This window comes from Pseudopipra pipra, chromosome 27, assembly GCF_036250125.1.
Source record: "Pseudopipra pipra isolate bDixPip1 chromosome 27, bDixPip1.hap1, whole genome shotgun sequence".
NCBI lineage: Eukaryota > Metazoa > Chordata > Aves > Passeriformes > Pipridae > Pseudopipra > Pseudopipra pipra.
Window position 1 is genome coordinate 1,835,997 of NC_087575.1, and position 24,812 is coordinate 1,860,808.

At 53.4% G+C, this 24,812-nt stretch overlaps 1 protein-coding gene across 1 annotated transcript; it reads left to right on the top strand.

The window, feature by feature from the left end:
- The first annotated feature begins 1,093 nt into the window (after positions 1-1,093).
- Positions 1,094-24,548, top strand: FZR1 (fizzy and cell division cycle 20 related 1). Its single transcript, XM_064637681.1, has 14 exons — positions 1,094-1,249; positions 11,767-11,908; positions 12,277-12,402; positions 12,638-12,701; positions 13,467-13,594; positions 14,021-14,103; positions 14,508-14,691; positions 14,888-14,953; positions 15,412-15,514; positions 16,677-16,861; positions 18,117-18,350; positions 19,039-19,143; positions 20,359-20,451; positions 21,581-24,548. Exons 2-14 carry the CDS (start codon positions 11,840-11,842, stop codon positions 21,620-21,622), a joined length of 1,482 nt encoding a protein of 493 aa, XP_064493751.1. The 5' UTR covers positions 1,094-1,249; positions 11,767-11,839; the 3' UTR covers positions 21,623-24,548.
- The last annotated feature ends 264 nt before the right edge of the window (positions 24,549-24,812 follow it).

Here is a 24,812-nt window from a genome sequence, read left to right on the forward strand (position 1 = left end):
ACCCAGGGAAGGGCTGGAGCTGTGCCAGGGGGCTTGGGATGGATCTCAGGGAAAGGTTCTTCCCCACAGGGTGCTGGGGCACTGCCCAGGCTCCCCAGGGCAGTGGGCACGGCCCCAAGGCTGCCAGAGCTCCAGGAGGGTTTGGACAACGCTCTGAGGGAGAGGGTGGGATTGTTGGGGTGTCTGTGTAGGGCCAGGGGTTGGACTGGATGATCCTTGTGGGTCCCTTCCAGCTCAGGAGATTCCAGGATTCCATGAATTACTCTGTTCCTTCTCAGGGCAGCAGTTATCAGCTGTTTCTTGTTGTTGTAAATAACATACAAGGAAGCTTTAAAGAGAGACTTTATTATTATGTGAGGCCAAGCTGCATGATTGATAACCAGGGAGTCCGTGATTAATAACCAGGGAATCAATCCATGATTAATAACCAGGGAATTGCAGCTCACTGCATTGCTGCAGTAGGATCAGGATGGTTGTGCTGAGCAGGGTGACAGTGACATGCTGGCACTGGGTCACCAGAGCATTGCAGATGGACAGTGGGACCCTCAAGGGACACCCTGGGGCCCCTGGCATCAGTCCCTCCACAGGCACTGGCAGGCACATGGGGATAATGGGGGGCAGGGACCGGGAATGGGGGGCCATGGACCCTGCCCAGGAATGTGGGGCAGTCCTGCACTGAGCCACAAACCTTGCCTGGGGGGGGGGACACAGGAGTCACACACCCTCCTGGGGGGCCAGGCCCCCCCCCTCAGGACACAAGACATCCCCCCAAGGACCTGAGGAACTCCCTTAAGGACTGAACAACCTCCTATAGAGACCTTAGAACCTCTCCAGGGACCCAAGAACCCCCTTAAGGACCCAGGAACCCCCCCAGAGACCAAGACAACCCTCCCTAAGGGCCCAAGGACCCCTCCAGGGACCAAGACCCCTAAGGACCAGGGAGCCCCTCGAGGCCCCAGCAGCCGCGGGCCCGGTGCCCACCCGTGAGGGGGGGGTGACACATCCCCCCTCCTCGGTCCCCCGGCCATGACGTCATCGCTGCGGCCGTGGCGTCCCCCGTCCGCCGTTGCCATGGCAGCGCGCGCGGCCGCCGCTCCCCGCGCGCGCCCGGCCGGCGGGCGGGGCGCGCTCCCGTCGTGCCCCGCGCAGGGGCGGCCGCCATGTTGCGGAGCGGCGGGGCCGGCGGGCGCTGACGGAGGAGGCGGAGCGGGGCCGGGCCGGAGGCAGCGGCGGCACCGCGACCGGGCAGGTACGGCCGGCACAGCGCCGGGGGCACGGTGCGGGGCACCGCGGGGCAGGGGGGCTGCGGCCGGCTGGGCCCTGCGCCTTCCTCCGCGGGCACGGGCCTGTGCGCCCCGGCGGGGCCGGGCCGGGCGGGGCGGAGGGGCCGGGCCGGGCGGGGCCGGGCTGAGGCAGCGGCGGCTCCGAGACCGGTTGGGGGTTCCTTCCCTCCTTCTTTTCCTCCATCCCTCCTTTCCTCATACTCTCCCACTCTCCTTGGGTGCCTTTCCTCGTTTTCTCCCACCCCGGTCACTGGAACGGCCCCGCGAGGCCGCCTCTCTTCCCCCGGTGTTCATGACAAACGCCAAGAAGCAGTCGGTGTTTCCGCTCCGTCGCGGTGCGCTGTCAGCCCCGGCAGGACGGGCCCGGGGCCGGCGAGCCCCCAACGCTCCGGTGCCTCGGGAGTGTTTGGTAACGGGCACGTCCCGCATCTGCACCCGCAGCTGGAGGGTCGCGGTGTCATCCCCTCCTTCGGTCCGTGTGCCCTGAAAGGAGAGCCCGAGCCTGGCTCAGTGTGTCCTCACCAGCTCCTTCTTGCTTCTTGATCACACTGATGATGCGGATGGCAGAGGTGTCTTTTTTTGTGGTGTGGACTTTGTTCTTAAAAACCTGCCAGGCTGCGGCAGGAACTTTGCCCAGCAGTCCCTTGTTTACCTGCAGCACCAGTGGATGTGCCCTTGCCCTCCTGGTGGCTCTGGGATCTGACGGAGCTCGTTACCGCTGTGTCTTTTATTAGGGTGTTTTTAACGTGTTGCTGACGTCTTGCACGTGGGATTTGTACACACCGTCAACAACTGAGCTCTTAAAAACCTGAGCCGAGTGTCTTCCTGGTGGTGAGAGGGTTCTGCTGGGGCAGGGAGGGCTGTCAGGTCACCTCAGAGTCACCTTGTGAAGGTGGTGTTGGGTTTGTGGTGTGGAGGATTGCTTTCCCTTCATTTGTAGCTCTCTTGAGGGTGTTGTCTTTGTGAGTGCTGATGCTTCCTGAGTGTGTTTAATGATGCCACCCCAGTATTTTGTGCTGAAGGTTCTTCAGAGAGCAGCTCCACTGTGGGTAACAAAACCTCGTTGTGGCCTTCCAGGACCTAAAGGAGCAAACAAGAGAGCTGGAAAGGGACTTTAGACAAGGGCCTGGCAGGACAGGACGAGGGAGAATGGCTTCCCACTGCCAGAGGGCAGGGTTAGATGAGATATTGGGAAGAAATTCTTCCCTGTGAGGGTGGTGAGGCCCCAGCACAGGTTACCCAGAGAAGCTGTGGCTCCCCCATCCCTGGAAGTGTCCAAGGCCAGGCTGGACAGGGCTTGGAGCAACCTGGGCTAGTGGAAGGTGTCCCTGCCCATTGCAGGGGGGTGGAACTGGATGGGCTTTAAGGTCCCTCCTAACCCAAACCAATCTGGAAGTCCATGACTGTATGATTTTGTGTTAAAGACTGATTTTGATTTATTTTATTATTATAATTAATACAGAAGCAGAATTTTCCAGGGCTGTTGACTGAGGCTGCTGTGTTTTCTAAATTCAATTACTTTCTTTCATGGGTTGATTAGAGGCACTGTTGCATTTTCAGTAGCTTAAGTATTATGATGAAGCAGAGTTTTGGATGCCTGACCTTTCAGTAAAGCTCCAGAGACAGGGCTGCTGGTGATTTTTTAATCTTTGCTTTTAGTGCACTAACTTTTCCTTTATTGGAAGCCTTGTCAGAGCTTTTGTCTAGAGCTGGTGCTTTCAGCTGTCTGTATTGCACTTGGAATTGTGAGTCAACCTGACAGCTGTATTCCGTGGATTTTTGTAGCTTTCTGAAGGGAAACTGAATTTTATTCAAGTCAGTAGCTTCGTGACAAATTGCCGTGCTCAGACAGAGCATAGAAACTACTGAGCACAAACAAGAAGCCCTGAAGGTTCTCTAAGATGTTACAGGAGTGACCTGCTGGAGAGCAGCTGTGCAGAAGGACCTGGGGGTCCTGGTGGACAATGAGCTGTCCATGACCAGCAATGTGCCCTGGGGGCCAAGGGGCCCGTGGGATCTGGGGGTGCACTGGGAAGAGCATTTGCATCAGGTCAGGGGAGGGATCCTGCCCCTCTGCCCAGCCCTGGGCAGGCACATCTGCTGGGCCCAGCTCGGGCTCCTCAGCACAGCAGGGCCAGGGAGCTCCTGCAGCGGGGCCAGCGCAGGCTGCGGAGATGCCCAAGGGCTGGAGCAGCTCTGGGAGCAGCAAAGGCTGAGGGAGCTGGGGCTGTTCAGCCTCCAGAGCAGACCCTGAGAGGGGCCCTCCCCAGGGTGTGTCAGGGGCTGCAGGGAGGGGGCAGAGGATGGAGCAGGCTCTGCTCGGGGGGCCCAGCGACTGCACAAGAGGAACGGGCAGGAGCTGCTGCCCAGCACAAACCTGCTCTTCACCCCAGCCCTCAGCACTGTCCCCAAGCCAGGTGACAGCCAGCACAGCCCAGGGGTGCAGGTGCAGCTCCACCACCTGCCTTTGCCAATAACTGTGTCTCTAAAACCAGAGTATTTCTGGTGCTGCCTCTTGTTTGTTTTTCTGTTGTAACAGATAAACCTCTTACAGGACTTGCTGTTAATTAGGGAGGCTTTTGCCCCCCCGGGCAAGAGGTGCCACTCAGGTGACCCCACATGTTGTGTTTTGTTTCCCAGTGCAAGGTTTCCTGCATGGCTGGAGAGTTTGTGCTTTATTTTGGATTCCCTGGGAGCAGGTGTGGCCCTCTTATTTATGGAGCAGCATGGCAAAAAGGTGAAATAATCACCACCTGCAGGCAATAAAAAGGAGTTTAATGGTGGTGATTTTCTGAGAAATCCCCTGCTGGGTGCGTGGTTGTCGTGTCTGCTTGGATAAACCCTGCGCTGCAGTGGGATGTGTATTGAATGAAAACGTCACCTAGGAAGGCATAGTAACAATTCTACAATTTTCCTGACTTACTAAAAGCTGACTGAGGCAAATTTGGAACCCCCTTAACAAGGGCCCTGGCTGCTGCATGGGTACGGTGGCAGGGGGGCTGGTGGCTCTGAGCTCTGTAGTTCCCCATCACTTGCATTTGAGTTTCAGTTGAACAGCTGAAAATATCCTGGTCTTTGGAGTACAGGCTTGACTGTTGGCTTCCCTTCTTTTCCTTCAGCTGTGGAGAGAAGGGGGATTTAGGAAAAACATCTGTGCTGAAAGTGGTGGTGATACCTGAAGCATCATCCATGTGGGAGGCAGCAAGAACAATGTTTCTGGTGGGCTTTCCAGGGCATTCCCCTCAGAGGAGGACTTGTGTCTAAGGGCACCTATTTTGTATAAAAAAATCCTTATGGAAAAACTTTCATGCTTGTAATGGTGTACAGAGAAAATTTATTAGATATAAAGAATTATTGGCCGTGAGGATGGTGAGGCCCTGGCACAGGTTGCCCAGAGCAGCTGTGGCTGCCCCTGGATTCCTGGAAGTGTCCAAGGCCAGGCTGGATGGGGCTTGGAGCAACCTGGGCTAGTGGGAGGTGTCCCTGCCCATGGCAGGGGTGGGACTGGATGGGCTTTAAGGTCCCTTCCAACCCAAACCACTCTGGGATTCTGTGACTAGTGGAGGGGGTGTTTATCTTTGGTAAAGGCTCTTCCAAAGACAGATTTTGCTGTTTCCTGAAGGCCTTACAACCCTGAGCTTCCGCTGGCACGTGACAGCCCAGGCCACAAACAGAGCTCTGTGTCACGAGCACTCTGTCCTTGGCTCCCACAGGCTTCCTGCAGCCTCGCTCATCAGAGTGCCCTGAATTCCTGTGGTTTGCTGGTCAGAGTCCCTCTGTCATCGTGGGAGGACTGCATTGCTTTGGGGTGGTGGACATGAAGCCTTACCTGAGTTCTGAACCTGTCTTGGAGCTTCTCTATGAGCACAGGTGGAGGTGCAGAAAGTCAAACACTTCTCACCTCCAGCCTGGATTGCGGGTTGGGCCCGTGCCTGTGAGGAAGGGGAGATGTTTTCTGCCTGTGAGGGAGATGTTTTCTGCCATGGGAGGTGAGAGGAGGCACAGATGGATCGCTGTGCATTTTGCTTGTCTCCCAAGCTTAGTGTGGAACCGCTGCATGTCCAGCTTTGTACTCCTGTTACAGCCTGGCAGGAGATGCAAACAGTGTCTTGTCTCTTCTCCTGAGCCACTTTGCCTCCAAATCCAACTGGAGTTTGGTCTGTGCCTGTTTCTGGTCACTAAAAGTTGGCATTTTTGGAACAGGGGCATTGTAGAGCTGCTAGTGAATGCATAAAGGGGTGTGTGAGCTCCCTGGGCAGGACGTGCTTCTTGGCAGGAAAACATGGCTTGGAAAAGCAGGAAAGTGTGGAATTTTGCAGGACCTTCAGTGTATAGTAGTCACCTCCATCTTCCCCTCTGAAATACACTGCTGTGGTGTGATGGCTCTGGCAGTAATCCAGTGTCTTGGTGGAGTATTGAACGTTCAGGAGTGTGAGGGCTAAGGGTGCAGATCCCACCTGACACCATAACACTGGAGTAATTTTGTTGTTGCCATTAGTGTGATCTCTGCAGTACAAAGGTGTGAACAGGCAAGGCAGCAAAGGTTATGTTTTGTTTTGAAATAAAGCTTTACCTGCTTCTCTTGCAGAGGGGTTACTTTTGTAAATGGCTGATTTTGTAAATGCTTTTCACACCAATACCTTAGTAAATCGTTAAATAAAAATTTATATCCTTCTAGCTTTTAAAAGGTAAATATTGGTAAAACACAAGGCTCTGTAGTCCTTAAGTCTCTTTGTCCTACTGCTGGTTTGAAAGGAGGCCAGTTCCTGGAAAGGTTTGGTCTGTTGGCATAAGATATAAACTCTCTTCCTCCAGGTTAAATGTGCAAAAATTCTACTTTGGGTTGGCCAAGTGCAGATTATCCTGCTCCTTGTTGATGGCTGCTTTGTAGTCTCTATAGCTAAAATGCTTTGGTGTAGCTTTTTTTTGCCTTTTTTTTTTTATTCCTTCCCCTTACAGCTTTTTCAAGAGTCTGTAAAAGAGAAGAATCTATAACTGGAAATGCTCTTAACAATACTCCAGGTTAAGGAGGAGGAGGTGATGCTTGTTAAACCATATGAAAACATCAGCCCTTTGGGGCCAGGTTAGGTTTTTGTGTGACGTGGCCAGTGAAGGCTGGAACTGGAAAAAGGAGGGGCAGGGCCCTGGAGCTGCCAGGGACAGAGGAACTGCCATTCTGCTGCCAGCTGAGGGCTTTACCTTATTTATTTGCAAGTGTCGTGGTTGGTTTCAGATAAATCATTAAAAGATGAAAACTTTGGGTTTGGGGAAGCAGGACATACGGGTTTGATTTCAAACCCTGCTGCTCATGACTTGAAGGACTAAATGCTTGTGTACTTTTCCACTTGGTAAATGATGGAACTTTTCCAGAGAGCTTGGAAATACTCAGCACCCCAATAATGACATTAAATACAGACCCGAAGAGCAGTCAGCATTTCTAGGTTTGGGTAGTCTCTTGCTGACTCTAAATTTGGGGTCTGTTTTGTGCTTGTCAGTAAAAAAAGCTCCAGGCAACCTTTTTCAGACTTGAGGTGCTTCAAAATAAAGCATCAGCATAACATTAATGGTATTTGAATTACCAAGGCATCCTCTACCCCCTTTGGCCCTGTATAAATTAGGAAATATATTCAGCTCTACATTTAAATTTATCCTGCCTTTGGTATTCTGAGTCTCCCACTTCCATCAGCACCTCTCCTGTTGAACACTTACCCACCCAAATACTCTCCAGTTTTAAGAAGGACATGAATAATTTCTGGAATAAAAAAGAGTTCATCCAGCTCTTGCTCTGCTCCAGCAGAGCATGTCTGAATTGACAGAGCCAACACAACCTGCATCTGTCCCCCCACCTTCAGTGTGTGCTGGGGAATCCAAACAGGCACAACCTGCCTCAAACCACAGAAATCACTTTGCAAAATAACTGCCCTCGTTTCCCAGCCAGCCCTGGCACTCTGCATGCTGGCTTATTACAAACACATCCATACCAAGAAAAAAACCATTTCTGTATTTGAATACTTGAAGGTTGGGTCAATAAAAAGAACAAAAGGCTCTTTGTTCAGCACCATAACTCTGCCTGGAAGTGCTGTTCTTAAAGTAATGGGCTGTGAGACAATCCAGTCAATTCAGAGACAGCACATAAGGTGCATGAAGAAAATAAAGTCGGAATGCAAATTCTTCCTTAGGAATCCAAAACCTTCCACCAAATCCTACATTTCTTCTCCAAGCATAAGCTGCATAATTAGTAACAAAGTGTTATACAAAAAGAATATGTAACACATGCAGCTCCTCGAGATCTTTTATTTCTCCAATTTAAAGAGAACTTATAGGCCACATACCCCAGTCACAGAATCACAGAAATCACTAGAGTTGGAAAAGATCATCAAGTCAAACTGTTCCCCAGCACTGCCAAGGTTACCACTAAACCATGACCCCGAGTGCCAGGTGGCTTTTGAACACACTCCCAGGGATGGTGACTCCACCCCTGCCTTGGGCAGCTGTGCCAGGGCTGGACAGCCCTTTCCATGAAGAAATTTTCCCTAATATACAGCTTGAAGCTCCCCTGGCACAACTTGAGGCCGTTTCACCTTGTCCTGTCCCTTGTTCCCTGGGAGAAGAGCTCAACCCCCCTCCCGGCTCCCCCTTCCTGTCAGGGAGTTGGAGAGAGGGAGAAGGTCCCCCCTGAACCTCCTTCTCTCCAGGCTGAACCCCCTCAGCTGCTCCTGGTGCTCCAGACCCTTCCCCAGTTCCATTCCCTTCCCTGGACATGCTCCAGCCCCTCAATGTCTTTGTTGTTGTGAGGGGCCCAGAACTGACCCCAGGATTTGAGGTGGTGCCTCAGCAGTGCCAGCACATGGGGACAGTCACTGCCCTGGCCCTGCTGGACACACTGTGGCTGGTACAAGCCAGGTGCCCTTGGCCTTCTTGACCATGTGGGCACACCTGGCTCATGTTCAACTGCTGCCAACCAGCACCCCCAGGTCCTTCTGGCAAAGCCTTTTTTACTTGCTTCGGGGGAAAAGAAAAATCCACTCGCCTCTGACAGACATATTTGGAGTTGGCAGGAGCCTACCCCAAACCAGAGGTGCTGCCTGCTCCTTGGGCCTGTGGAACAGGTTTTAAGGTAAAAATATGTCATTATTCAGGTGCTGAACATTCACTGCTGTGTTCTGCCTCTGCAGTCTCTCTGTTGGACACTCTGTGCTGTGTTTTTGAGTGGAAGTTGTAGTTGAAATTGGGGCAGATGGGAACTCAAATGAAAAGCTTGAGAAGTGAATGTGTTTCAGGTACAGAATTAAAAATGTCTCTTTGCTGTGTATCTGGATCTGGATCTTGCACAAATACTGTGCTGAGCCATTTTGGGAGGACACTTCAATGTGTGGTGTTCCCCGGCTGATCACGCTCCTCATGTGGGTTCTGCAGGCTGAGCTCATGGTGTTAAAACAACAACAACCCAAAAAAAGAAAAGGGGAGTGGGGTGGGGAAGGGTGTGCATTTTGTTGAGCTGTTTGATTTGAGATACACATTTGGTGCTCGTGGGTCGGTGGCAGTGGTAAGTGAGGGAGAGTGTTTGACGTGGCATGCACTAATTGTTATTTTTTTTAACCTCCTTTATTAAGAGCATCACAGATTTTTCTGACTTTACACTCCAGTAATGCCATCTCTGACTCTTTTCTTCATTTGGTGGAAGCTGATCACTGTTAAATTTAGGAGCTTTCTCCAGTTTTGCCTCTGAAAGAACATATGGGAGAAATGTATTAAATGAAAAAAGCTTGGGGGAGGAGGTGGCAGAGGTAAACAGGTGTGCTCAGAACCAACTTGGCACCATCTATTTCAGGGATGCTCCTGTAAAAGTGTTGGCAGGCTTAATGGCAAGGAAGAAAAGCATTTCAGCATTTGTAACAAGTCCAAGTTTCAGTACTAACAAATGGCTTAGATCAGAGAAGCACAGAATCTCCTGAGCTGGAAGGGACCCACAAGGTCCATCCAGTCCAACCCCTGGCCCTGCACAGACACCCCAACAATCCCACCCTGTCCCTCAGAGCGTTGTCCAAACCCTCCTGGAGCTCTGGCAGCCTTGGGGCCGTGCCCACTGCCCTGGGGAGCCTGGGCAGTGCCCCAGCACCCTGTGGGGGAAGAACCTTTCCCTGAGATCCATCCCAACCCCCTGGCACAGCTCCAGCCCTTCCCTGGGTCCTGTCCCTGGTCCCAGAGCAGAGCTCAGTCCCTGCCCCTCCGCCTCCCCTCGGCAGGAGCTGCAGCCCCCGAGGAGTCTCCCCTCAGTCTCCTCTGCTCCAGCTGAACCAGCCAAGTGCCCTCAGCTGCTCCTCAGACCCTTCCCTTCCAGACCCTTCCCCAGCTCCCTGTCCTTCCTTTGGACACTCTCCAACAGCTTCAGATCCCTCTGACACTGTGCCCCCCAAACAGCCCCCAGGACTCGAGGTGAGGCCGCCCCAGGTCGGAGCAGGGTTGGACAATCCCCTCCCTGGCCCGGCCGGCGATGCTGGGCCTGATGCCCCCAGGACAGGGTGGCCCTTTGGGCTGCCAGGACACTCTGCTGACTCAGATCCAACTGGCCACTGACCAGGACCCCCAGGGCCCTTCCCATGGTGCTGCTCCCCAGCCCCTCCTTCCCCAGTCTGTCCCTGCATCCAACACTGCCCGTCCCAGGGACAGGATCTGGCATTTGCCTTTGTTAAACACCTCGCAGCTGGGGATTGCCCAGCCCTCACATTTGTCGGGATCTCTCTGTGGGACCACTCTGTCCTTGAGGGAGTCAGCAGCTCCCCCCAACTTGGTGTCCTCAGCAAATCCACTGAGGACCTTCCAGTCCTGCATCCAAGTCACTTATGAAGACATTCAAGAGAACTGGCACTAAGACTGGAGTCCTGTGGAACCCCTCTGGTGCCTGGTCACCAGGCTGATGTCACCCCATTTGCTGTAGCCCTTTGAGATAAAAGGCTGTCAGCTCTGCAGGCTGAGGGACAGCTCCAGTGCACAGTGTGTGTGCTTTGTCTTGTTTTCAAGCTGATTTCACAGGCTACTCTAACACTTCATCACATCTTGCTGAATGGCAGCGTGTGCTGCTGGTCCCCCCATAGCTTGGTAACTTGCCCTCAGTTTTTAATGACAAATCCTGGGTAGGTTTTTGGTTCCTGGATGTAACCTCTTCCCAGCAGGTCATACCAGAGGGAGCAGGAGGCAGTGCCTTGCAGTCCCTGAGTGTGGCACTGTGCAGCTGCTCCCTGGGCAGCCTCCTCAAAGCACAGCCTTTGTGTACTTTTGCCTCCTGGATTTTGCAGCAAGTTTGTATCTCGAGGCAACTCTATTGGTGCAGCCGGGACTCCAGCCAGGCACCATAAACGTTTATGCAATAACAGGAATGAAAATCCCTCTACGTCCTGCACAGCTTCCAGGTGCCTGTGTGTTGTGGGGATTTGCTTGTGTGTTAGATTCCACCTTTCCCTTTGGACATGTTTATCTTGGGTTGAAAGACCAACTTGGCGTGTCTCTTCTGGCATCGGCGTTTTTGTGCCCATGTCAGCCCTGGACAAAGCACGAGGTGTGCATGAGGGGGGAGGGAGGGGCCCTGGGCTTGCTGCTCTCTGCCCTCAGGGCGGGCTGTGACTCTGTGTGCTCACACAGGTGTCAGCTCATTTATTTTTTATTGATACACAGTGTCATTTAGCAGCCAGATCTCAGCTATGAAGCGGCCCTGTCCTTAAATACATGCTTAAAATGTGTGCTTTTTAGACTGTATAGCTGCGAGTGAGCTTTGTGCCAGCCAGGAGGAGTATTTGAGACAGCATGCACATCAGATGTGGAATGTTCACTTGAGGGCTGCCTCATCCCTAGCTGTGTGTTCCTGCAGTGGGTGGTGTTAAAAGTCTCCAGTACTTCTGTCAAGTCTGAAAGCATCCCACCCTCAGCACTGCTGCCCCTGGCCTGAGGGGTGGGACAGGCCTGATGGAATCTCAGAGTGCTTTGGACTGGGGGGGACCTTACAGTTCATCCAGTGCCACCCCCTGCCATGGGCAGGGACACCTTCCACTAGCCCAGGTTGATCCAAGCCCCATCCAACTTGGCCTTGGACACTTCCAGGGATGGGGCAGCCACAGCTGCTCTGGGAAACCTGTGCCAGGGCCTGGACAGGACAGGCTGCAGGCACCTGAACATACCTGTTTCCTGAAGGTTTGGCAAGGTGTGCTGCTGCAGGGCCTGGGGGCACTGCCTGCTCCAGGTGTGATGGGACCTGCTGAGGTCCTGTCAGACACAAAGTGCTGGTGCCTGCACACCTGAGTCAGCAGCCAAGGGCAGTAACGGAGCACGGGGCTGCTGAGGAAAATGGGTTCTGCTGTCAGTTTGGGATCAGCGCTCTGGGTAGGAAAAGTGGGCTCAAGTTTAAAGAACAGGCTTAGGAAGCTGAAGAGGCTGTTTCTGCGTGGAGGGGTGTAACATTTCGGTGTGTTTCTCCCCCTGGCTTTTGCAGGTGACTAATTACTGCTTGGAGTTCGCAAACACAAATTCCTGAGCCTGCTGGTGTCCACAGCCAGCTTCCCACCATGGACCAGGACTACGAGAGACGTCTCCTACGCCAAATCAACATACAGAATGAGAACACAATGCCTTGTGTGAGTGCAGATGGGCTCAGGCTCACTGTTAGGTTGTTGTCTGTCTCGCCTGTGACTGTTTTCCTTGAGCTTTTGAAAGACCTGAGGTCTCTTCAAAGCAAACCACAGTCTTTTGTTGGGTTCTGAGCAGGTGTGAGTTCCTGAGCTGTTCTAGGAATACCCAAGTAACTTGACTTCAAGAGAGCTTTTGAAAATACAACCCCAGTTCAGGTTGCAAAAAGGAGTGGAGATATTTTTATGGGGCTCAGTAAATCCCTTTTTACTACATAATCTCAGTAACTGTGTGTGTAATGTAAAAAATTGGGGGCTGACAAACCAACCAGCTGGTTGACAAGAGTAAGTCCAATGTCTTTTATTCTTTGATCCAGGTAGCAGAGATGAGAAGAACCCTGACACCTTCCAATTCCCCAATGTCTTCTCCTAGTAAGCACGGTGACAGATTCATTCCCTCAAGAGCTGGGGCCAACTGGAGCATTAACTTCCACAGAATAAATGTAAGTTTTGATCCCTTCCCCTACAGCTCAGCCTTGGCACTGTGGAAATAGTGCCTTTTGTTTGGGCTGGCATGATTGCTCTGCTTATCTTCTGCACCATGGGCTTCTGCTGCCGCAGGAGAGTTCGTTTGAGTGCATATCCTTAAACCCTGTGCTCCAGGAGCCTTCTGGATTTGCTGTTTTACCATAAATCCTGAGGTTTCTATATGGTGATGGCATGTTTTCTCCATTTCAGGAAAATGAAAAATCACCAAGCCAAAACAGAAAAGCAAAGGATGCTACATCAGACAATGGCAAAGGTGAGAGCCCCCATCTGCTGCTTGAGCCATGCCCAGAGCTCTTACTGGGGAGCTTGGAAATTAAGACTCTACTGACACTTTCATCCTTATGCCAAAACTTGTGCTGCTGTTTTGGGAAAGGCCCACATCATGAGTGAATACCAGCTCACTGCTTTTGATGAGTGTCTGGGAGGCAAGAGGCTGTTTGTATCCCATGGTTTACTGTGCCAGGGAAGCACTTTCCTGATGGGGGGGGAGGAGGGAAAGCTTACTGCTGATCTGGCTTCTAAGCAAGAAGAGCCCCAGGCTTATTAAGAGGCTCTGTGAGTGTACAAGTCATAGAATCATGGAATGGGTTGGGTTGGAAGGGACCTTAAACCTCATCTTATTCCACCCCCTGCCATGGGCAGGGACACCTTCCACCAGCCCAGGTTACTCCAAGCCCCGTCCAACCTGGCCTTGGACACTTCCAGGGATGGGGCAGCCACAGCTGCTCTGGGAAACCTGTGCCAGGGCCTCCCCACCCTCACAGCCAAGAATTCCTTCCCAGTCTCCCATCTAACCCTGCCCTCTGGCAGTGGGAAGCCATTGCTCCTTGTCCTATCCCTCCAGGCCCTTGTCCAAACTCCCCCTCCAGCTCTCTTGGAGGCCCTTTAAGCACTGGAATGGGCTCTCAGGTCTCCTTGGAGCCTTCTCTCCTCCAGGTCAGGCAGACATGATCCTGGCTCTCCCTGCAGAGCTGTTGCTGCTCGGAGCTCTCTGCTCAGTGCTCGTTTGGGTTCACAGATGGCCTTGCCTACTCTGCCCTGCTGAAGAATGAACTCTTGGGAGCAGGGATCGAGAAGGTGCAGGACCCTCAGACAGAGGACAGGAGGCTGCAGCCATCCACCCCAGAGAAGAAGTCTCTCTTCACTGTAAGTCACTTACTTGCACTAAGACCAGTGCAGGTTGCACGGTGGGTCACAGGAACGGAGCACACGGCCCTGCCAGGCTGCTTGTGCAATGACTTGGTGCTGGGGCTCGGCTGAGATAAGCTGTTGATAACAAATTTGGTGGCCTGCAAAGAGCACCTGAACGTGCAGCAAACAGTGTGCTTCCTGTGTGTGTGCTGGCAGGAAAGCTGGGTGGGGCTTTTTGGACAGAGTGGTGAATGATCAAATCAGGCATTTTGGAATTCAGGGAAGGTGAGGGGAGGTATGCAGTTTTGGAGCGCCTGAGAGAGGGAAGAACTGAAAAATCTGGGCAGTCTGACTGGGTGTTAGAGTTGGATTGGCACCAGTGCCCGGGGGAGTGATGCCCCAGGCCTCAGGGTGCTTACGAGGTGTGTTTTCTTCATGCAGTACTCGCTCAGCACAAAACGCTCCAGCCCCGACGATGGCAACGAGGTCTCACCCTATTCCCTGTCCCCTGTCAGCAACAAAAGGTAACACTGATCCTCCACAGAAGGGAGGGGCTGGGGCAGAGGGTTCAGCAAGGTTCTTGTAGAGCTTTTCTCTGAGACACCCAGAATTGCAAGGTGAATTGGATTTGGAAATCTCTGGAGAGATAATAAATAGGGACAGTTGAATTCTAAGGCAGGTGCCCAACCTGCCTGTGTGCTTAACGTGTCTTGGCCAACTCTTAGTAATCAGTTTATCTTTTTGCTCCCTGGGTCCTTTGTAGGAGCAGAACCTGATTCCTTCCAGTCTTGCTGCTGGAAAGAATTGTGCAGCCTCTCTGTCCCTGCATTTCTATAGAAATGCTGTAAAGAGTGGCTGCACCTGTGCCTCCCATCTGCTGTGGTGTGCAGGATCCTGTAGTTGTTTTTCTGTCTGTTTTTGTAAACAGTCAGAAGCTGCTGAGATCACCTCGGAAACCAACTCGGAAAATCTCCAAGATTCCTTTCAAAGTGCTGGATGCCCCAGAGCTGCAGGATGACTTCTACCTGAACCTGGTGGACTGGTCCTCTCTTAATGTCCTCAGTGTTGGCCTTGGGACTTGTGTTTACCTGTGGAGTGCTTGTACAAGTCAGGTAAACGGTCATCACTGAGGAGGGAAGTACCTGTTGCTGTAGGGCTTTTCCAGCCTTCCAGAGCTATGGAGTGTGCTCTGTGAGGGGTTCAGCACTTGTCATGCTCTGTGCCAAACGAGGTACTGGTTTGTGAGACAGCCAGTAGTGCTATGTGACAAAAATACGTGTTTCTTACCCCATTCTGTCCTCTCTGAAGGTGACCCGGCTGTGTGACCTCTCTGTGGAAGGAGATTCCGTGACATCCGTGGGCTGGTCAGAACGGGTCAGTATGGCACTGTCAGCAGGGACAGCTGAGACACTTCTCACTTAGGCACTGTCATCATAGCCATGATTAACTCCTTGGCTTATTCTCCTGAATTCCCCCAAGCTCCCTCTGTACATCACCAATCATATGTGTTTTTCTGTCAACACTGTTTTTCTCTGCTAAAAGAGAGGGGTTAGAGAACAGCCTCTTTTATCTCGAGGTTCTCAAGGCATTGCTAAGAGGAGTGGGAGGGAGAAAAAGCCAGATCTTCTCCAGCTCTTGACAATAAAATGTTACAATAAATATATTCCAGCCAGGCTGCATGGGCCTCTCAGCAGGGAAAAAACATGTGAGATGGAAGAACTCTGGATGCTTTCCCTCTCGTGGGATTTATCTCAAGTCTTTTCCCGCAGCTTCCAGCTTGTTTTCTGGCTGTACTTCCTGGCTGTACTGATGCTGGCTCTCTGTTTGTCCAGGGGAACTTGGTGGCTGTTGGCACTCACAAGGGCTTTGTACAGATCTGGGATGCAGCTGCAGGAAAGAAGCTCTCCATGCTGGAGGGGCACACGGCCAGAGTCGGTAAGGAGGGGGGAGGCAGAGGGTTCACAGGGTCTGTTCCTTCCTGATTGAACTTTGTTAGCCAAGGATCTGCTGGAAATAGAAAACTTGGAATACCAGAGTTAATATTTATCCCCTGCTGTGTCTTGAGCAGTCTTGAAAATATTATAGTCCCATAACAATGGTGTTCTGATCTGGGTGTGATGGTTGCAAGCCATGGGTTTGGGTGTTGCAAGCAGGTGTTTTCTCCATGTCTGAGGCTTTTTGGGTTTGGTTGCAACATCCTTTCACTGCCACTGCCTTCCAGTTGCAGTCCTGCTGGCAGCTTCTCACTGAGATTTCCAGTTCCCTTTTTCAGGGGGGGGGCTGTTTGGGGTTTTTTTCTGCTCAGAGCTGTTGTGAAACTGGACTCTGGGATGAGATTTGGGAAATCCAGGCACTTCCTGAGATCTGTCCCTGTGCTTTACTGCACTGTGAAATGGTGAATCTGTAAGGTTTGGGACGGGGCTTCCCTTGTTTTGGGGGTTTTTTTATCCCTTGGCAACTGTGGTGGTTGCATTCTGCTTACCTGCTACGGTAGGGCTTGAGAGGTTGGGCTTGATATTTTGTCCAGCAAGATGAGGGCAGTGGCTGTCCCCTCAAATCCTGGGGACAGTTCTAGGCCACTCACAGCAGGAAAGGCATTGAGGGGCTGGAGCGTGTCCAGAGAAGGGAACAGAGCTGGGGAAGGGTCTGGAGCACCGGGAGCAGGTGAGGGAGCTGGGGAGGCTCAGCCTGGAGAAAAGGAGACTCAGGGGGGACCTTCCACTCTCTCCAACTCCCTGACAGGAGGAGAGAGCTGAGAGGGGTGTCAAGCTCTGCTCCCAGGGAACAAGGGATAGGACAAAGTGAAACAGCCTCAAGTTGTGCCAGGGGAGGTTCAGGCTGTATATTAGGGAAATTTCTTCGTGGGAAGGGTTGTAAAGCAATTGGCACAGGCTGCCTAAGGCAGTGGTGGAGTCACCATCCCTGGGAGTGTTCAAACAACGTGTGGTTGTGGCATGTGGGGACCTGGTTTAGTGGTGAACGTGGTGGTGCTGCACTGACAGCTGGACCTGATGATCTTAGAGGTCTTTTCCAACCCCGATGACTCTGTGATTCCATGACTCCCACAACACACTCTGAAGCTGTGCCCACGTTGCAGGTGCCCTGGCATGGAATGCAGACCAGCTCTCCTCAGGGAGCCGGGACAGGATGATCCTGCAGCGGGACATCCGCACCCCGCCCCTGCAGTCCGAGCGCCGGCTCCAGGGACACAGGCAGGAGGTCTGTGGGCTCAAATGGTCCACGGATCACCAGCTCCTGGCCTCTGGAGGGAATGATAATAAGGTACAGTCACGTGAAATCTCAGGACCACCCTTTCTTTTTAGGACAGGGGGAAATGGCCTTAAGTTGCACCAAGGGAGGTTCAAGTTGGATATTAGGAAAAATTTCTTCACTGAAAGAGGGGTTAAACATCAGAACAGGCTGCTCACCATGGAGTCACCATCCCTGGAAGTGTTGAAAAATATGTGGATGTGGCTCTTTACAGTATGGTTTAGTGGGCCTGGTGGGATCAGGTTAAAGATTAGACTTCAACCTTGAAGGTCTTTTCCAATTCTAATGATTCTGGGATTCTTTAAGGATGTTTGGCCTCTCTGAAAGGGGCTTTTGTTTTGGTTGTTGGAGTGTGACCAACATAAATCATGCTAAGCTTCTATTCAGTCTTCTCTTCCTAATAAAATTCAAAAAGCATATTTAATTTGCTTCTGTATGTGGCTAATTAAATCTCTAGCTTGACTCTGGGGCTTGAATTCAGTAAAGTCACTGCTAAGCTGCCCTTCCTGACTTCGTTCAGGCAGTGTATGGTCACGTTTGTTGCAGTAATGTTTGTGTGCAGAAGGAACCTGAGGCTGAGCTCTGTGAGTTCTCCTACCTGTAACACAGGCTTGTAGCTCACTGAGCACCATATGGGAGAAGCATCTGTCGTGGAGAAGCAGCGTTCCAAGCCCTTTGGAGTGGGTTGCTAGGTAGGGAATGTGCCCATTGCCTGTGTGACAGCATGGTTGGACTGAGTTCCTCCTGCTCAGAATAACTCCTAATGAACTGAGTGGATTTCTAGATGCATTCTGGAATGATACACCCAAAAAACAACAGAAGAGTCCGAGGTTCCAGTCAGGGATGCTGTCTTTGGCTCTGTGCACTTCCCTTAGGGACTGTTCCCTGCCTCATGGCCCAGGGGTAGAATGGCTCCTCAGCTGAATGTAGTGGCTGGATGGGACTGGCACAGGTTTCCTAGAGCAGCTGTGGCTGCCCCATCCATGGAAGTGTCCCAGGCCAGGTTGGACGGGGCTTGGAGCCACCTGGGCTAGTGGAAGGTGTCCCTGCCCATGGCAGGGGGTGGGACTGGATGGGCTTTAAGGTCCCTTCCAACCCAAACCATTCTGGGATTCTGTGAAGTGCAGAGTGGAGCTGAGCGTGCCTGGGCAGAGCTGTGGGAAATCAGATTGTTGCCCAGCTGCCCTCATTGGCCCCATCACGGCTTGTGGGTGTTGTGGACACATGGCTGCTGCACAAGTTTGATCACGTCTCTCCTCTCTGCCAGCTCCTCGTCTGGAATCACTCCAGCCTGAGCCCTGTGCAACAATACACAGAGCATCTGGCAGCAGTCAAAGCCATCGCCTGGTCCCCACACCAGCACGGGCTGCTGGCCTCGGGCGGGGGCACAGCCGACCGCTGCATCCGCTTCTGGAACACGCTCACGGGGCAGCCCCTGCAGTGCATCGACACCGGCTCCCAGGTGTGCAACCTGGCCTGGTCCAAACACGCCAACGAGCTGGTGAGTCCTCCCTGGGCAGTGCTGCTGCCAGGCTGTCCCCTGGGGGAGGTGTGGCTGAACAGGAGCCAGGTGTGACCACGTGGGCAAGGAGGCCAGTGGCACCTGGCTTGTACCAGCCACAGTGTGTCCAGCAGGGCCAGGGCAGGGACTGTCCCCCTATCCTGGCACTGCTGAGGCCCTTCCTCAAGTCCTGGGGTCAGTTCTGGGCCCCTCACAAAAAGAAGGACATTGAAGGGCTGGAGCGTGTCCAGGGAAGGGAACGGAGCTGGGGAAGGGTCTGGAGCAGCAGGAGCAGCTGAGGGAGCTGGGGGGGCTCAGCCTGGAGGAAAGGAGGCTCAGGGGGGACCTTCTGGCTCTGCAGCTCCCTGACAGGAGGGGGGAGCCAGATAGGGGTCAGGCTCTGCTGCCAGGGAACAAGGGGCAGGACAAGAGGAAACAGCTCCAAGTTGCACCAGGGAAGGTTTAGATTGGATATTAGGGGAAATGTTTTCAGAGGAAGGGCTGTCCAGCCCTGGCACAGCTGCCCAGAGCAGCAGTGGAGTGTTCAGATGATGTGTGGATGTGGCCCTTGGGGACATAGTTTAGTAGTGAACGTGGTGGTGATGCTGGGTTGATATTTGGACTTGATATTAAAGGTCTTTTCCAACCTTCATGGCTCTGTGATGCCTGTTTCCCTCTTCCCTTCCAGGTGAGCACTCATGGATACTCACAGAACCAGATCCTGGTCTGGAAATACCCCTCGTTAACCCAAGTAGCAAAGCTCACGGGGCACTCCTACCGAGTGCTGTATCTGGTGAGTGATGGCCACCTCTCAGGAGGTGCTCACCTGGCTGCAGGTGTGCTGAGATGGGACCCACAGCAGCAGTGCCAGCGGCACCATGAGCTGCCTGGAGTCTGGGTGGGAATGTGAACGCTGCCCACGAGCGGCGGAAAATGCTCTGTGTCTGGTTTCTGTGCCTGCAAGGGATGCTTTGATTTGCTGCTATGGAAATGTGAGGCTTTGTTAATGATAGCAAAGCCTGCCAAACTCTTCAGAGGAAATGTCTGAGCTTTCTTTTGAGAAAACTCTTTTGAGCTTGGAGAAGAGAAGGCTCCAGGGAAACCTTAGAGTCCCTTCCAGTGCCTAAAGGGGCTCTAAGAGAGCTGGAGAGGGACTTGGATAAGGGCCTGGAGGGACAGGATGAGGGAGAATGGCTTCCTATTGCCAGAGGGCAGGTCTAGATTATACATTAAGAAGACATTCTTGGCTGTGAGAGTGGGGAGGCCCTGGCACAGGTTTCCCAGAGCAGCTGTGGCTGCCCCATCCCTGGAAGTGTCCAAGGCCAGGTTGGACAGGGCTTGGAGCAACCTGGGCTAGTGGAAGGTGTCCCTGCCCATGGCAGGGGGTGGAACAAGGTGATCTTTAAGGTCCCTTCCAACCCAAACCATTCCATGATTCTGTGACCCTGTGAACAAGCATCTCTCCTTGTTCCCTGAAGACTTTCACACAGATTTTCACAAAGAATGAATTTGCTGCTTTCAGCCCCCCCGTTTGTCATTAAACACTTGGTGCAGGTAATGCCCAGCGATCTCATAGCTGCTCTGTTACTGTTACTGGGGCTTTCAGCAGTTCACAGCAGAGCTGACAAATACTGCTGCTGTTTTGGGAGGTGGATTCCAGTGTAAGAGACCAATACAGGCAGCAAATCCAGTCATGTCACGCTTCCTGCCTTAAGGCATGTTGATAATCCTGGGAGGAATAGCCTCAGTTACACATGGCTTCGATGTCTTAACACAAGAACCCTTTCCATGATAGTCCCCCGTGTGTTCCACAGCTTCCCCAGTGAAGTGCAAGTGCCCAAAGTGCCCCTGAGGCTGGATGAGGCACCTGGGAGCAAAGGAAGTTGTTTGGCTTCCCACTGCCAGCCAAGTAGGAAGGAGAGTTAAACCTCTCTCCTGCATTCCAGTGGAGGTTTGTTTTCAGCCTCAGAAGCGTGGCACATGGTGAGGGTTGTTGTCTTGGCCGCAGGCGATGTCCCCTGACGGGGAGGCCATTGTCACAGGAGCCGGGGACGAGACCTTGCGCTTCTGGAACGTCTTCAGTAAAACTCGCTCCACAAAGGTGAGGCTGTTGGGGGGGTGGGGGCGGCTGCTTGGGAGGGGAAACTCAGGGAATGTTGGCTCTGCTCTGCTGCCTTCCCTCTGATCCCTTCACTGCATCCTGCAGATCAAGGGCCGGGGGCAGGGGAGGGTTCAGCTTTGCTGAGATTTAATGGATTTGTCATCAAATGAAGTAAAAGGTCACCCTGTGTGCCCAAGGCAGTGTGACACAACATCCCTGTCCAGGCTGGTCCAGGGCTGCTGAGCAGCGTTTTGGGGGGCTCACCATCTTCCTGCTGGTGTGTGGCTGTGAACTGAGCTCTCAGGGGTGACAGCAGGCTGGGACCTGAGGCTGTTCAGTCTGGAGAAGAGAAGGCTCTGGAGAGACCTGAAGCCCATCTCAGTTCCTAAAGGGGCTCCAGGAGACCTGGAGAGGGACTTTAGACAAGGCATGGAGGGGCAAGACAAAGGGGAATGGCTTCCCACTGCCAGAGGGCAGGTCTAGATTAGATTTTAGGGAAAAACTCTTCCCTGTGAGAGTGGTGAGGCCCTGGCACAGGTTGCCCAGAGAAGCTGTGGCTGCCCCATCCCTGGAAGTGTCCAAGGCCAGGCTGGACGGGGCTTGGAGCAGCCTGGGCTAGTGGAAGGTGTCCCTGCCCATGGCAGGGGGCGGGATGAGATGAGGTTTAAGATCCCTTCCAACCCAAACCATTCTGTGCATATCCTATGGCTCCTTACTAAACTTCTTAAAATAGGGTCTTGGATGGAAATGGGGTCATGGATGCTGCCAATGACAGTTCATCATCACCAAAGGCGGGTTGTGCCCAGTGTTCCGAGAGCTTTTCTGGGTGCCTGGCAGAGGGATCTGGAGGATAGGGCTGGGGGAGCAGGCACTGCTGCTGGGGGTCCCCCAATTGCTGCCTGCTCTGGGGCACAGCTGCCTGCAGAGCTGTGGGAACGGCACACTGGCCTGCTGTGCTCCTTGTTATCAGTTGGAAGTAACCCATGGGAATATTTATGGTGAATACTTCGGATGGTGAGCTGGGATCGTGCCCTGAGCTAGAGATACCTCCCCAGGTTAAAACCAAACCAACCCAAAAGCATGGGGAGTTACAGCTGTGGAGGACTTACCCCCTGCTTTGTCTTCTCAGGAGTCTGTGTCCGTGCTTAACCTCTTCACCAGGATACGATAAACCCTCTCCCTGCACCCCAGGAACCTACAGCCTGACATTCCAGGATCAGACCACTCCCTCGGCCTGCATGGACCCCCGGAGCCCAGCCGAGGGGAGGGAGAGCTGAGGGCCTGGAGGAGGACCCAGCTCAATAAATACGTGCTTGTGATCCACGCTGGGCAGTACTGGGGATGGGGTGGGGAGGGGAGGGAACTGCCAAAGGTTTGTGGATTCATCTTTCATAAAGGGAAACGGGTACAAGAGAAATGTTAACCCAGCATCCTCCAGCCCTCCAGATGGAACCGGGGAGGACTCGTGTGACATGGACCACTGAGACCGGACTGAGGCCATCCCCACGGCCGTGGTGTCCCTCCTGGGAGAGAGGAGCATATCCTTGCCGCTGTGGGAAGGGGTTTGACGTGCTGCTCTGGGTCCCTGTGTCCTTGGTGACATCTCTGGAGGCAGGAGCCAGCCAGACTGGGCCGGTACCACTGGTGCAAGTGGACACGGCTCCAGCTGGGCATCGAAGGGCTTTGTTCATAGCCTGGCATCCCCATTCCAGGAAGAAACTGGAGAACTGCCTATTTTCCTTTGTTTTTTTTTTCTTTATTTTTTCACCCAGACAGGTACTGTAGTACTTGACATAATCATTCCCATGAAACAGCTTGATTTTTCTGGCGTGCTTGGCAGCTGCCTCTGAACAAACACGTTTTGGGGCTCTAAACTTTGGAGGAGACTTGGAAAAGCTTCACCTCCGAGGGAGCAGATTCGGGAAGTTCTGCAGGTGCTCTTGCATGTTCTGGGCTGATCCTGTGAGTTACCAGAGAGGAGAAACAAGGACTGTATAAAAAAAGAAACCCAATCCCCCCGTGCATGTGGAGCTTCCCCCAGTGCCTTGCTCCAGAGTCTCCCTGAGGCCAGAAGCAGTTGGGATATGTTTGAGAGCCAAAACAACTCCTGAGGATCTGATTGCTGGGGCGAGCAGGGCCTCTTCTGGCTGGAAGAGGGGTTCTAAAGCAGGGCTGCATTGTTGCTTTTTGCTGTCTCCAAGTCCCAGCCAGGGCCCTGCTGTCAGATTTTGGGGTGTGGTTTTTAGGTCATGTGGGACGAGAGTTCGGCTGGTGTTGGAGCCCGTGGGGTGACACAAACGCTTGTGTGAGTGTTGCTTTTAATTTAAGAGGAGCTGTGAGGCTGCACAGCCTGTCCTGTCTGACGTGTGTATGTGCCTGCCCTGCCCGGGCCCTGCCTGCCTCCTGCCCTTTCCCAGCACTGTTCCCGTGTGGAATTCCCTGGCTGTGTATATAGACCTTGCCCTCTCTCTGCAGATTACGTAGGTAATGCTTTCCTCTCTCTTTCTTTGTTGATTTTCCTCCCCTCCCTTCTTTCCCTAAAACCAGGCAGTAGGAATACGATTGCCTTTCCCCAGTACCAAAAGTATCCTTAGGTGAGCTGGTACAGCCTCTTCACCACAGCCTTGACCACACGTGCCATCCATCACACCAGTGCCTGGATCAGGCTCTTGGTGTTGCCCCGTGTTGCAGCTGCTGGAGGCACTGGTGTCCTAGGAGCTGGTGTGCTGGGAGCCCCCCACACTGCCTGGCAGCTCTGTCTCCCAGGCCCACAACCCACCTTGTCATCTCATAGTCTTAATTGCCACCAGAATGGATTTTCCATGGAATTTCTGAAACACAGTTTGAACACAACTGCTTTAGTGTAGCTCTGGCTGTGGGATTTGGGGCTCAGTGTGAAGTGACACACACCCCCCCTCGGTCTCTCTCGTGTTGCTTGTTCCTTTCACAGGCACTGTTCCACATCACTGTGGGTTGGGAGCACCCAGGAGGTGTTAAATTGAGTCAGATCATTAAGTTGGGGAATGGGTTTGAAGGAAAGGGTCACCTGCAGCAAGAGGTGGTCTGTCATGGGTGTCATCACCTGGGAGTGGGGCTGTGCACAGGGGGCCTGGGGGGCTGGTGGTGGTGCTGTGGATTTTCCTGTCTCTTGTGCATTGCCTCCTGCCAAATCCCACGGTGCAGACCCCCAGGACACACTGCTTTCTCCTCTGGGAAGGAGTATTCGCTTGGGATGGGGGCACACAGGAGGTCTCAGCCTGGTTTGTGCCTGTGCTGGAGCAGGAGAGAGTTGGGTCCCAGCTGGAGCACAGGGTGGGAGTGATGCTGGTGGGGCTCCCCAGTGTTCCAGGGCTCCTGCAGGGATGGGTTTGCCTCTCAGCCTGTGATGTGGGAGCTTCCCCAAGGAGCCCCAGGAGTTGCTGGGGTGGGGGGCAGTGCCAGGTGGGCACTCCAGCCTCTGCCTAGTGCTCCCAGCTAGGCCCCAGGATGCTGCAAAGCAGGGACATCCCCTTGTCACTGTCCCCCACCATTGTCCTCTCTGGCCAGGGTCTTTCCCAAACTACGTCTTGCTTCCACGTCCCGCTTTTCTCTGCCTTGGGAGCAGGATGGCTCGTGGTGGCTTCTCTCATTGCACTTGGCAGCGAGGGCTGGCGATTCCCAGGCCAGGGCTGTTCTGTGGCCACACGTGTTGCCCTCGTAGCACGGCAGGAACAGGCTGCTCACCCTGCCCTGGCTGCCAGAGCCCAGCACAGCCACCTTCCCTCCCCTGTCCCAGCTGCCGAGGCAGGATGGAGCTCCCAGTCACATCCGTGTGCGGGTGGGTGTGTGCGTGTGTGTGTGCGTGCAGGTGACACTGTGACACTGTCACTGGCTGAGGCTTCAGTAGGGAAAAGGGCAGAGCTGAGGTGGTGTGTTGGGGTGTGACCTGTGAGTGCTGACCCGGGCACAGGATCCTCCTGTGCTGGTGACAGAGTCTGCGGCCTCGTGGCGTCGTCGTATCCCAGGTGTCATATGGTGGAAAAAAACATGGAGTGTGCTGTAACTTTTCCATGTAAAGCAATCGAACTGGCATTAAAGAGGTTGTGAATTTATTGGGATTGGGCTCTGTGGCTCCACTTTGATTCTCCGTGGCGAGGGGTGCAGTGAGTCCCTGGGCCCCCCAGGGTCTGTCCCACAGCTGCTCTGCAGGTACCAATTCCTTGGTACAGCTCTCACCTGAGGTTTATTGCTCCATGCTGCCCGCTCCTGTTTGCTTTCCTGCTTCTGGGAAAAAGGAGAGGCACAGCCCCCCCCTCCCTGCCCTGCCTTATGCCCCTCAGCATGGACAAGGAGCTGGCAGTGCCTCGCTTTCCCCACCTTGG

Excerpts from the sequence above, each read along its gene's own strand:
- FZR1 (XM_064637681.1), top strand. The coding sequence starts at position 11,840 with ATGGACCAGGACTACGAGAGACGTCTCCTACGCCAAATCAACATACAG. Across the intron at positions 18,351-19,038 it reads CCAAACACGCCAACGAGCTG|GTGAGCACTCATGGATACTC; the intron begins GTGAGTCCTCCC and ends CTTCCCTTCCAG. Across the intron at positions 19,144-20,358 it reads CCTACCGAGTGCTGTATCTG|GCGATGTCCCCTGACGGGGA; the intron begins GTGAGTGATGGC and ends TCTTGGCCGCAG.